Source organism: Centrocercus urophasianus, unplaced genomic scaffold (assembly GCF_019232065.1).
Source record: "Centrocercus urophasianus isolate 14NV4802_14NV808 unplaced genomic scaffold, USGS_Curo_1.0 seq_10, whole genome shotgun sequence".
Classification (NCBI taxonomy): Eukaryota; Metazoa; Chordata; class Aves; order Galliformes; family Phasianidae; genus Centrocercus; species Centrocercus urophasianus.
Genome location: NW_024884142.1, coordinates 1,085,831 through 1,099,117, shown reverse-complemented (window position 1 = coordinate 1,099,117; position 13,287 = coordinate 1,085,831). Strand labels below are relative to the sequence as shown.

General features: G+C 45.6%; 1 protein-coding gene across 2 annotated transcripts in view; it reads left to right on the top strand.

Moving 5' to 3' along the window:
- KLHL29 (kelch like family member 29) overlaps positions 1–13,287 on the top strand; it is a 403,260-nt gene that overhangs the window by 359,945 nt on the left and 30,028 nt on the right. For both annotated transcript variants that reach the window (XM_042829821.1, XM_042829815.1), the window contains 2 exons: positions 7,827–8,025; positions 11,079–11,261. In XM_042829821.1, the coding sequence (XP_042685755.1) occupies positions 7,827–8,025; positions 11,079–11,261 (382 nt within the window). The remainder of the gene's footprint in view (positions 1–7,826; positions 8,026–11,078; positions 11,262–13,287) is intronic.

Sequence of the window (13,287 nt, the reverse complement as noted above, 5' to 3'; positions counted from 1 at the left end):
GGTTGGAAAAGATCACTAAGATCTTCCAGTCAACCCATTGCCACCATGCCCAGTTTGTTTGAGGAGCTCCCTGGCCCCAGACCTCTCAGTCTCTTAATTTCTGTGGCTTTCCCAACTTATCTTCAGTGTATTTACAAACTTGTTTTCAACTCTCGCTAAAGCAGTGACCTTGCAAAGACATCCATTTGCAAGAAGCTTCTCACAGGTGCTCAGCTGTGTTCCCTTGCTCTGCTTAAGAACCTCCAGAAAGAAAATTGTTTTGTGCCATAGCCAAGAAGTATTTCAGAGAATTACTGTAGGTGAGTGTTTGCATCAGTGTGTTGAAGAGCTGTATGTGTCAGGAGTTCATTGGATTTTGGGAAGTTTCTTATAAGCTTCAGCCTCTGAATTGTTGGCAGCATGCCTTTGTGGTTGCATCTATACATATGCTGGTGTTGGAGTAGGAAATGCCAGTTACCATTGCAGTGACCTCTGGGGGAATTTAGAATGTTTGTTTGGCAGAGTTCAGTCAATGAGATGATAATATGGAGGGCTTTTTAAGCCTTACTATCAGGTAAATTCCAGCTGTAATAGATTAATGATTTATCTTTATGTATATGATCTGATTTCTGGGCTGTCCTGTGCAGAACTAGGAGTTTGTCTTGATTATCCTTGTGGGTCCCTTCCAACTTGGGATATTCTATTCTATCATTGATGCAGTGAGGTGCTGGAACAAATTGCTCCATCCCTGGAGGTGTTTAAGGCCAGGTTGGACGAGGCCCTGGGCAATTTAATGTACATGATGGCAACCCTGCCTGTGGCATGGGAATTGGGACTTGATAGTCCTTGAGGTCCCTTGCAACCCAAGCCGTTCTATAATTCTGTGATTTTAAAGTCTGTGTGTTAGAAAAAAACACTCATTGTATTACTGCTAGAAATGCCTGCCTGTATGCTGCTTTGCAAACACTTTGGAAAAGAGGACAGCAGTTCCCTTTATGCAGCACTGATGACATTACAGCATTAAGTCAGCTGTGCTGCCACAAAGGTGTCACATTGAAACCTTATTTCAGGAAGACAGAAGGGCTACTCTTTTCTTCTTGCTAGGCATCAGATTTATGCAGGTGGCATTCCCCTGCCGAGTCACCATGTGAGCCCAGCACTGCAAACCAGGTTGTTGGCTGCATAGTTCTCTCAGTGTATTATGAGGCTGTCAGCTGCCATGTTAGCAGACCCTTTGGTTTAATCTGAAGGAAACACTGCAATTCCAAGAAGTCAATTCAGGTAATGAATAAATACCAAGCAGACCAGAGAGCTTTGGCTGGAATTGGATGTATGATTGTGCAAGAGGTTATTGGAAACAGTGCATTCCTTTGTAATACCCGGGGCTTAGATGAATCAAAGCAAGAACACTAATTGCCAAATAACACAGCCATGTGCCATGAAAATACAATCTAGAAGGGTATTTCTGGGAAGGGCAAACCACTTGGGCCTCCAGGCTGGAGCCATTCTGCTAGCAGCTCAATGCTCCACTGCAGGGTGGGAACCAAAGGTTGGCGTCTACATATCTGGGGGTTTTGCTATTTATTTTTACAATCAGAGTGCCCTCTCCTAATCTGAAGAAGTTTCATGCAGCAGGAAGCTGGTGCTGCTTAAGCTGTTGGGAGTAGGAACTAGATGGTCTTTAAGGTTTCTTTCAACCCGAGCCATTCTGTGATTCAGGACCATCCCTGATGGCATTCTCCATTCAAAGAGGTCCCCACTGAACCCATTCTCCTGTGGGATGATGTAAACCTCCTCAGTCGCTCTCAGATGAATTGAATATGCTCCTACTTTCTAAAGCTTCAAAGCTCTCTCGGTTTAAGCACAAACTGCTGAAACAGCAGTTTATTGGAGAAAACCCCTACCTTAACATGGGTAATCAAACTTCTGTATTTCCATTTCTGGCTTAAACATGTTTCTTTGGGCAGATGGCACAAAGGGAGCTTTGTAGGAAGAACAGTAAGCAAGAGAGACAGACGAGTTATAAGGCATAGGGGAAACATTATTTTAACCTCTCTGGGCATTGCTTCAAAAATGTTAAAAATCTTGAGAGCTTTCTGCTGTAACACTTAAGGAGTAGGAAATTGGACTCTGTAGCGGTAAACTTATTTCCTTTTGAAACTAACTGCATATTGTTGCAGCTCAAGCCTGTGCAGGAGCGCATGGAAAGTCCTTTCAGAGGACACCTGGGAGGGTTGTACTGGATTACAGATTTGAGAATAAAAAGATTATTTTTAATGTGATACTGAAGAGGGTTGTCTAACTGAGAATTACAAGATAGCAGAATAAAGCCCACTTGCAAGCATTTGTAATGCCTATATGATGAGCAGGAGGAATGCCACAAAAGTTTACCAAAGTAAACGTCCCCACTTAAACTGCCAGCTTGGAATAAAACCAGTCTTCAGTTGTTTTGTAGTCCAGTTTGTTTAAGTCTGGCCGGCCTGCCAAGATGGGAGTTGCTTCTGTGTGAGAATGAAAAAGGTCAATTTCAATCTATAGCAAATTGTGTTGATTTTATATTCCTCTCAGTCAGCACTGACCCAAGATAATGTAGGCTTCCTCACAGTGTGACTGTGACCTGAGCGCGGTGCCCAGGGCAAATGGGGGCAGAAATTCCCACCAGACAGGCGAATTAATCATCCTCCAGTTTAGGCTGGCATCCTGTTGCAGACACGTTAATGCAGCATGCTCTGAGGCCTGCTCTGAGGCATGCTGTCCCTTTGCCAGGAGCTGCTAACTCACAGCTTTAGGCCAGAACAGGACATTGATACTCTGCTTCCCCTGGTGTGTGATGCATTCAGCCAGCTGCAATTGCTCTGAGGACTGCATTAAGTGATTTGACTAGATGACTGTTAATTATAATATGAGTTTATATGTCTAGCTGTCAAGTACATGCATGTATGTACCCAGTTAGGGGTTCTGAAGCTGGATTGTAGAATGATAGAATGGCTTACATTGGAGAGACCTTAAAGATCTTCCAGTCCCAACCTCCTGCTGTGGGTTGCCCTCCACCAGCCCAGGCTGCCCAGGGCCCCATCCAGCCTGGCCTTGGGCATCTCCAGGGATGGGGCACCCACAGAATCACAGAATCACAGAATACGCAGCTTCTCTGGGTACAAGTGCCAGTTCTTCACCACACTCTGAGTAAAAAATTTCTTCCTAAAATCTAACCTAAATCTCCCCTCTTTTAGTTTAAAGCTGTTCTTACTTGTCCTGTCACTATCAGACCATGTAAAAAGTCAGTCCCTCTCCTGCTTGTAAGCACCCTTCAAGTACTGGAAAGCACAATGAAGCCCCCCCACAGCCTTCTCTTCTCCGGGTTAAACAAGTCCAGTTCCCTCAGCCTTTCTTCATAGGAGAGGTGTTCCAGCCCTCTGACATCTTTGTGGCCCCCCTCTGGACCTACCAACAGCTCCACATTTTTCCTATACTGGGGGCCAAGACCTGGACACAGTGCTCCAGCTGGGGCCTCACAAGGGCAGAGGAGAGGGGGACAATCACCTCCCTGCTGCTGCCACTCCTCTATTGATGCAACCCAGGATACTGTTGGCCTGCCGAGCTACGAGAGCACACTGCTGGCTCATGTCCAGCTTTTTGGCCATCAGGATTCCTTCTTGGCAGGGCTGCTGTCAAGGAGTTCTTCTCTGAGTCTATACTGATATCTGGGGTTGCCTTGTTAAATTTCATTAGGTTCATGTGGGCCTACTTTTCAAGCCTGTCCTGATCTTTCTTGTTGGCATTCCTTCCTTCTGTTGTGTCAACTGTACCATTTAGGTAGGTGTCATCAGCATACTTTCTGAGAGTACACTCAAACCCATCAAAACCCCATCACCATCTGGATCTCATCCCCAAATGTTTAGGTAATTAAGGAAAAATAAGATGATCTCTAAACTTTTTCTCTCCCTTTTTTTATGAAACACAGTTGTGATTTCAGTCTGGTTAAAGACCCTGCGTTCAGTTCAGCTCCTGAAATTGACATCAGTGCAATAGGTGCCTTGAGTTTGGCCAAACAGCATCTCTCCAAAGTCACTGCTCTACCACGTTCCCTGTGACTTTCCAAAAAGCCTTTGCTACTGTGGTAGTGGTGCCCTAGCCTATGCAGGATTGTCCTGGCCATAAAAGGACCACAGAGGAGTCCAGCTTCTTCACTGCTCAGCACTGCATTGATTGACTAGATGTTCTGCAAAACCTGAGCAGCTCCCTAGATCCAATGTGAGATACGCCAAGGTTTAAAACAGCTGAAAAGCCATGCCATGAAAGTGCTCAGAATCTTCCTTAGCATTTTATACAATATATTCATTAGGTTCTTTCATAATTATATCTCCTTATATAGGACCTGAGGTGTTGGCACAGGCTGCCCGCAGAGATGGTGGAGTCACCGTCCCTGGAGGTGTTCAAGAGCCATGGAGATGTGGCACTGAGGGACATGGTCAGTGGGCATGGTGGGGTTTTGTTGATGGCTAGGCTAGATGCTGTTAGTAGTCTTTTCCAGCCTTAATGATGGTCTCTGTGGTGTGCAAGGCAGGTTGTAGACCACTCATAAGTGATTCCAAACAAAGATCTGAGAACAATTTCAGTTTGTCCAGCAACCCAGTATGAGAAGAAAATATCCTCAGGGTTACAAGCAGGCGCAAATTGCAACTCCAGGGAGTGCAGGTTGTTGTCTGCAGAATGTGGCAAAGTGTGCTGTGCAGGTTTTCTGCTGTTGTAATGAAAAATAGTAATATCAGGAGCTACCATAGGCATTCCATAGCTGTATAAGGAGCAACGGAAAGACAAAAATGGAGAGCAAATAACAGATGGTAAGAAGGTTGAAATGCGTTACAGTGCTTATTCTAGTCTTAAATGAAAAGGATAATAGTAGCAGGATATTTAATACAATCATAGCTGACAGAGCTAGGAAGCCTTGTAAGGGAGAATCCAGAAGAAAAAGGCTGCTGATTGCCTAAATCACTTGAATGTTCTTAAATCAGTGAGGCTAAATGAAATTCACCCTTGACTATAGTGCTTAAAAGAGCTGGTGCAAAAAGCCATTGGTGGATAAAAGCCTCTCCTGTCTTCTAAAGACAACGCGATGGTACGTACTCTTCAAATCCCTTGGTAAAAAACACTGTTATTATGTGTACCCTTAATGCCTTTGGGGATGAGCCTGAATCGCGGCTGCGCGTGGCCATGCATGCACACACACATATACAGAGCTTTTCCTGGCTGGTTGTGCAGGGGGGAGAGTAAGAGTGAAAAGTGACATGGGTTTTGATATGTAGCATTAACTTTCAAGCTGAGGAAAGGGAGCAACATGTTCCAATTATTATTCCCCTTCGAAATAAGCCACGAGCTCAGACAAAGAAGGAGAGAAAGGGTGGGGAATGAAAGAGAGAAACAGAATCACATTTTCTCACTTACCTAATTAAAGAGAGATGGGCGAGCAAGAGGAAGAGCTCACCATGCTAATGCAGCAGTGATGCCCCATTTATTGTGGGCAACCTGGGGGCAAGGGACTCATCCAGGAATCGCCCAGCACTGCTCTGGTTTAAATTCCAGATATACGAATTTAAACCAACCTCTGGGACATCTTGGTGCCTGTTGGACCCCTCATCCTAATTCAGTGCACACCTAGGCTCGTGCTTTATCCTTCTTCATGGTACAGCTGCTCCTTGTACAGCCCTGCTCTCACACGTGCTGCAGCGCCAAGGGAAGTTGCTTGCTCTGCTACGGGTGTATATATTTCACAACTTTATTTAAACTGCCCTTTAGCAGCTCTTTCTGCTTCCTAAGCAGGCTGTGATGGGGATTAACCTCCCCGCCAGGGCTTGTCTGGCTCATCCCTGTGTACTTGCTATCCGCATTATTCCTGTGTCCCGATTCCATGTTTCGTCTTGGCTCCCTTGTAAGGTTAAACGCCCCCAACCTTCTTAAAAAAAGCACTTCCTGAAATCAGAGCTTTGCCACCCACTGCCATATGTCCACTGCTCCCTCTCCTACAAGCTACTGCTTAAGGGCATTATGGTATCTGCAGCCAAGTGCCTGACATTTGTCACTCTGGGGAAGGGGAGCAGCCAGTTTACCTCCTAAGAAAGCTCTATAGAAATGGATTTCAGCAAGGGAAAAGAGAGGTGCCTCTTTTTTCCTTGTTCGTGGGCTGATGGAGTGATCCCAAGCCTTACTCAGCCCCAGCCATGTGATCCTGTGCCATTCTGGAGGTACAGCATGGAGCCACACGGTCACCAGTCACTGGGGATTTGTTTCAGAAGAGAAGCACTGTCATTTTTCCTTTTGCATCACTCCTCTGGCACTGAACAGCAGCAGGGTAGCTAGACCTAAACCCATTGTGCCCTAGGTAAAATTGCTGTCCTCGTTCAGCCTGTGACCCTGGTTGTCTTCCCGCTGCCACGTCCCTGCTGTCTTGGGTAGGGTTCAGCTCACTGCAGGTGGTAAAGTGCTGGCTCTAATTGAGCTTGTACCAGGCTGACGTGGCTCTCAGGCAGGAAAACAGTGTGAATTCATTCCCACTGGAAGGAAAAATCCTGTTTTCTCCCCAAATGAAACCTGCTTTTTCCATTAGAGTTGGGAAAGGGGAAGCCCTGGAAGCAATCCTAGTCATTGCTGTGTTCTCACCTGCTTGGCTAGCCCTAAGGAGAAGCCCATTAGCTGGCTGCAGCTCTCCTATCTCCCAGTGACCCTTCCATGTCCCTGCTCCTGCTGTGCCTTGGCTCTCCTGCTGCTTAAAAACCTGCCAGAGCCAAGGAGCTTCTGGAAGAGCAGAGGATTGTGCAGGCCAGCAGATGCTGCCAGTGCCCAGCATTTCTCAGGACTATGAGCCTCAGGAATATTTGTTCGCATCCTGACCTCAGTCCCATGTGGGGTCTTTGGTGGCCACAATTTTTATGCCTGTCTATTGCAAGAGATTATCTTTTCTTGCCGTGCTCCTGTTGCTTGCCTCCTGTTTGTGTGGATTTCTTCTCAAGGACCACATTTTCCCATTCAGCTTCTCACTGTATTCCGTGGTGCTTTATGGCAGAAACATATATATAAAAAGAATAATCTGTGTTTGGGCTCTTGGTTTTTCGATCGCAGTTTTCTCTCATGGGGGGTTTGTTCTCCTTTAAGCCATGTTCAGTGACAGACAGCTTCATTTGCTCAGACGTCCTTTGCCCTCCAAGGTTTAATGTATTTATTTAGAAGATGCAACTTACTGTCAGTATTTGTATAGCACCCTCTGGAGTCCGACTTCTCCAAAATCTAGAAATGCGTTATTTGTTTCCCCAACAAATAAACCTTATTAATTAAAAGATGGTGTTATTCATCGACTTCCATAGTGGTAGTTAAAACCCACACTATTTGCCAGCTTTTGTTTCACATCCACAATGCCAGCATAGTCTTTTTTGTTTGTTTGTTTTTTCTCCTTTTTTTATTTGTGCTGTAACGATCACTCCTGCATTTCAAGGTTAATTCTGAAAGCTTACCTCATGTCTCCAGTGCATAAGGTGTTACATTCAGCATGTGTTCAGAATGAGCTTTTATTCTGAAAGCCCTTCGTACAGCTGTACAACACGCGTTACCACCTTTTGAGGATTGTTTTCATTCCCTCTGGGACCAAATCCAGCCCTGATAACAGAGCATCAAAGGCTGCATCACCTCTGGCCTACCTGAGCACCAAGCACCAGTGCAAAATCCGTATCCCCAGGACAGCTCCAAGGGTAGCATGTCTGCAGGTTGGGTGACAAGGGACAGTTTGCACAGACGGAGGCGGAGATGCCGAGCAGCTGAACAAAGGCTGCAGTGCGTTGTTGTTTTCTCCCCCTTTGCAGTACGCCGCAGAGCTGCTGGCGGTGGTGCGTCTCCCCTTCATCCATCCCAGCTATCTGCTAAATGTTGTTGACAATGAGGAGCTGATAAAGTCTTCGGAGGCCTGCCGGGATCTGGTGAACGAAGCCAAGCGTTATCACATGCTGCCGCACGCCCGGCAGGAGATGCAGACACCGAGGACCCGGCCCAGGCTCTCTGCAGGTAAAACAAAACTTCCTTCAGCAGCACCAGCTTGCACCCAGGTACAGACCAGGGCACGCTCAGGGCTGGGGCACAGACCTTGGCTCCTTCCCTTTGCTCGCTTTCCAGCATGAACTTGGCAAAATGTTAAGCTCTGTTTGCAATTCCGCTTTGATTGAGCATGGAAGAGCGTGGTGACGCATTGGATCAGGTTGCCCAAGCAGGTTGTGGATGCCCCATTCCTGGAGGCATTCAAGGCCAGGCTGGATGTGGCTCTGGGCAGCCTGGTCTGCTGGTTGGCGACCCTGCACACAGCAGGGGGGTTGAAACGGTCATTGTGGTTGTTTTCAACACAGGCCATTCCATGTAGGAGCCTCTCCCAGTGGCCCAACATTAGGAATTTAGGTGTACATTCCTGAAACTGGATTTAAAAAGGAGCTTATAAGCAGTAGGGAAATGAACTTTTTACATAGGTAGATAGTGATAGGACAAAGGGGAAAGGTTTCAAACTAAAAGAGGGGAGATTAAGGTTAAATGTCAGGGAGAGATTTTTCATTGAGAAGACACTGCTGCCCAGAGAGCAGGGGGTGCTCCATCCCTGGAGGTGCTCAAGGCCATGGATGGGCCCTGGGCAGCCTGAGCTGATGCCTGATGTAGTGGTTGGCAACGCAGCCCATGGCAGGGGGTTGGGACTGGGTGATGTTTGAGGTCCCTTCCACCCCAGGTGGAATTACAAGCTTTGGCAGAGACAGTGAGGGTCAATGTGATGTTCCATCACTGTCCTGTCGTCAAACCCCCTGTGCCTCAGTTTCTCTGGCTGCAGGAAGAGATGAATAATAACATTTGCTTCTTTGCCATTCAACCTCTTGCAAGGAGCAGCTGATTAATATTCATAATTAAGCCTCACTTTCACAGCCCTATGTAAATGTATTCTTGCAGTCCTGCAGTACTAGTACAGACAATTCTGCCTCCAAAACAAACGGATACACAGGATAAATTCCCTTTTAAAAAACCCTTTTCAAAATCCCACAAATTTTCCTTTTTGGAAAAATACACATTTAAAAAAAAAAAAAAACAAAAAAACAAGTGTGGCAGCACTGTGTCACGTTAGTGTTATAAATATCCAAGGGACGGAACACCTCCCCTGCAAGGACAGACTGAGAGAGCTGGGGCTGTTCAGCTTGGAGAAGAGAAGGCTGTGGGGAGACCTAAGAGCAGCCTGTCGGCATCTGAAGGGTGTCTGCAGGAAGGAAGGGGACAGACTCTTTAGCAGGGTTGCTTTGATAGGACAAGGTGTAATGGCATTGAGATGGCATATCAAACCGCATCATTTGCTGCTTCTGGAGGCTCTCATCAAGGCACCTTTCAGAAGAATGAAGTGTAGAGGACTTTCAATAACAATCTACCCTAAAAAGTCTTTCACTGAAGACGACTAATGGTGTGATGTTTGAAGGGATTTTTGAAAAGTGCTTATTTTATGTATATAAAATTGTAGGTGTAATATGAAGCATTTCCAGAAGCTTGTTGATGAGGGAAAAGTGATTCTCGCAGGGTAAGAGAGGGTGATTATAGTTTTTTAGGTCAGAGCTTAATTATATAGAATCGTGTTATTTTGCATATCAACGGCATTCACGTAGGCACAAAGGATCTCTAAACATCCTTTGTGGACTCACTGCAGCATGCCACATGCCCTCTCGAGGTCATTGATTATAATCAAGTTATGTTGTGCTCAGGTGATTAGCTTTTCTGGTATGTTGCAAAAATAATGATCTCTTGTTACTGAAAAATATTTATTTAAAACTCTACCGCACTTTGGCTTAATAACTTGTAAGAGAGTAACCTTGTTTGAATGACAAATACATATATATTTTAAAGAGCTAATGAAAAACAGTGATAATCCGTTCCTCTGAAGCATTGCTCAGTGCTGGAGCTCCTGATTTCTCTGGCTGACAGCCTCACTTCTGGGCACCTGGATGCACTTGACTCTGAGCTGGGCACCGTAACAGATCACAGCAATGGCTCTGGCCACAAGCAGAGCTCCTGAAGTGGCATTTCCTTCCAGTTCATGCTCCAGCTTCTGGGTCTGCCCTTCCTGGCAACAGATTGCACTGAGCCTTACAATTTTAACACTTGTTGCTTAGCACTAAATCCAAATTATCCCCAGCACTTGGCACTTGGGGGTTAGAGGCAGAAAATGTCCCAGAGTTAAACTGTGACCCACAGTTGCAATCCACTGTAATGAATGATTCTGGAGAACCTTGTGGATCAGATTTGATGTACTACTGGCTGAGATTCAAGTGGGAGGAAAAAACGTAGAGATTTGGCCTGCAAAAGTTTTGTCCATTTGCCCCAGCAGAGAACTTGGCTTGCTCTACACCTTGTGTGCTATGAGCCTGGGGAAGCTGTTCAAGCACAGATAAATCTCAGTTAATGACAGTAATGGAGCAGAAGCTCTTTTTCTCCTGTTTCCTAACACTTGGTCCATTAAGACCCCCATCAGAGGCTTGAGGAAGAGTTTCCTGCATATGGAAAACCAGGTTTCTCCAGGAAAAGCAGGAAAAAAAGACCCTTGAAAATTATCCAAGCAAATACGTGGATAAAGAAAGTCAGGATGAAGAAAAGTAGCCATAGGCTAAACCTGCTGTGGAAGAACAACTTCTATAGGTTCAATCCCATTATATTTCGTCTAAATAACAGTCAAGCTGCAGTGATATCACAGCCCTTGAGAAAATTCTCGTTTCCTTCAGCAGAACAAGGATTTGATACGTGTGGGTGTCACCCAAAGACTGTTGAAGTCACCAGACATCTTTACATGGGAAGAACTTTTTTACTTCTTTCCCCTTTAGAATGTTGTCCAGATGATGTGCTGCCTTCCCAGTGACCCCCAGCATGCTCACCCCCCACTCTCCCCACAAGTTTTCCATTTTTCCTCACTCTTCCTGATTTGATTGTACAAAGACCGATGCATCCACAATGTGTTACAGCTGCTCTGATGGCTGAGTGCTTTTTGTAGTCTCCTGCCTAGCAGAGAGGTATCGCTTTCTTACAATGCTCTTCTGCTTTTTGAATCCTAGGTGTAGCTGAGGTGATAGTCTTAGTTGGGGGCCGTCAGATGATTGGCATGAACCAACGTGCTTTAACAGCGGTCACTTGCTTAAATCCTCAAAACAACAAGTGGTACCCTTTGGCCAGCCTGCCCTTCTATGATCGGGAGTTCTTCAGCGTGGTCAGCGCTGGAGACAACATTTATCTTTCAGGTGAGCAGCAAATATCTGGGGCTGGGAGAAAAGCTTCCTCCTTGCAACACAGACAGAACAAGCAAAGAAGGTTATGTTGTTCCTGGGGGATAAGATGAAAAAAGACAAGTGAGAGAGGTGCTGGGAAAGGGGATTTCCATGCTGTTATCATTCTCCATTTCTCTGCCACGCTAGCGTGCTTTCGAAGCAGTCAAGAGCAATATTTTGCTGTCGCAACATCAAAAAAATAGGCCTGACAACCATCAGGCATGCAAAGAGGTTCCACTGCCATAGTAACACAATTTAAAATATTGGCTGTAGTTGAGTCTAAATGGTGGGTTATGGAATTTGAGACAGACAGGCTGAACTGCTGAATATGTGACCTACACTTACAGTATTTGCTTACAGGGGCATTCATTTCTTGTACTTGTTGTTGAAACCTCTCTTTTGACAGTAGTCACTAGCCCTATAATCTTCTTAGTTTCAATGAAACTGAGACCACGCTCCTTAAAAGGCTTTAACTCCCAAAGTAGCTGTCTGCTCTGTGCCTGTAGCATTGCAGTGTCTGGTTATTTGCAGTCTTGTGGTACCTCTGCTTGGCTGGAGGGCGAAAAGCAATTGCTAGCAGGCTACAGCTTGCTCTGATGGCAGCAGTGTGGAGGTTTGGGGATGAAGGAAGGAGTCGGGGCAGGGAGGTGCAGGTGTGTGGGATCTGAAGACAGAGATGCACTAGGCAGTACCAATAAGAGTTACAGCTGTTACCTTTCCCTTCTGGTGTAACCTCACTACATTTTCTGCAGTAAATTGCTGCCTGTGGTGTTAAATTCCATTAATACTGCATAGAGGCCCTAAGGAAATAAGGAAAAAAAAGGAAGAAAAAAAAAGGAAATTATTTGTTTGGCATTTTCTGCCCATGCTCTTTTTTGGTGCCAGAGCGAAAGCCTTCTATGGAGGCTTTTGACTTGTAGTTATTCTTAGCTGGAGCACTTTCCAATATGTAAATATATTTTAGATTGTGCCTTACCTGCTGGCAAAAGCCATCGAGTCCTGAATTCAAAGCTCATTTCAGCTCTTTCCCTTGAATTTGGATGAATGAGTTGGTGGTACTCAATGGATAAAATAGGAGAGCTGGAAGTCCTGCATGGCTGGAAACCCAGCACAGTGTCACTGGATATTTTGCTTTGCTCAAACTTATAAGACATAGGAAAAACATAAGGGAAACCAATAGAAAAGGGACTGAATTCCTGCAAGCTCGAAGCACTGGACTCCACAATGCATATTGTAGGTTTTGAGAATGAAATAGCAAGGAGAAAGCCTGGGTTTGTCATTAAACCACAGAACTGAGAGAGTTGTTTCTTTCCCTGGCTCCACTGAAGACTCCTAGTGTGGTCTCAGATAAATCATTTTGCCTTCTTGTTCTCCAAAATGGGAATAGTGAGGCATGAAATAAGTAGCTCCATTGGGAGCTACTGTGAGAAGTTTAAAAACTGCCAATATACATATGCAGAAAGCCAGCCATATCCTGAACTGCATCAAAAGAAGTGTGTGAGGCCCCACCTACAGTGCTGTGTTCAGCACAGAAAGGATGGGGAGCTGTTGGGGTGGGGCCAGAGGAGGTCCATAAGGATGTTGAGAGAACTGGAACATCTCTGCTATGGAGACAGGTTGAGAGAGTTTGGGTTGCTCAGCCTGGAGAAGAGAAGGCTCTACGGCTATACCATGGCATTCCGGTGCCTAAGGGGCCTACAGAAAAGACAGGGAGAAACTCTTTGTCAGGAAGTGCAGTGAAAGGGCAAGGGATAATGGCTTTCAACTAAAAGAGAGGAGAGTCAGATTAGAGATAAGGAAGAAACTCTTCACTACATGGGCAATGAGGCCCTGGCAAAGGCTTCCCAGAGAAGCTGTGGATGCCCCATCCCCAGAGGCCTTCAAGGGCAAGTTGGGTGGGAGCTGGTGGGTGACTGCTCTGCCCAGGGCAGAGGGTTGGAACTAAAAGGTCTTTAAAGTTCCTTTCAACTCAAACCGTTCTATAATCCTGTGATTTCAC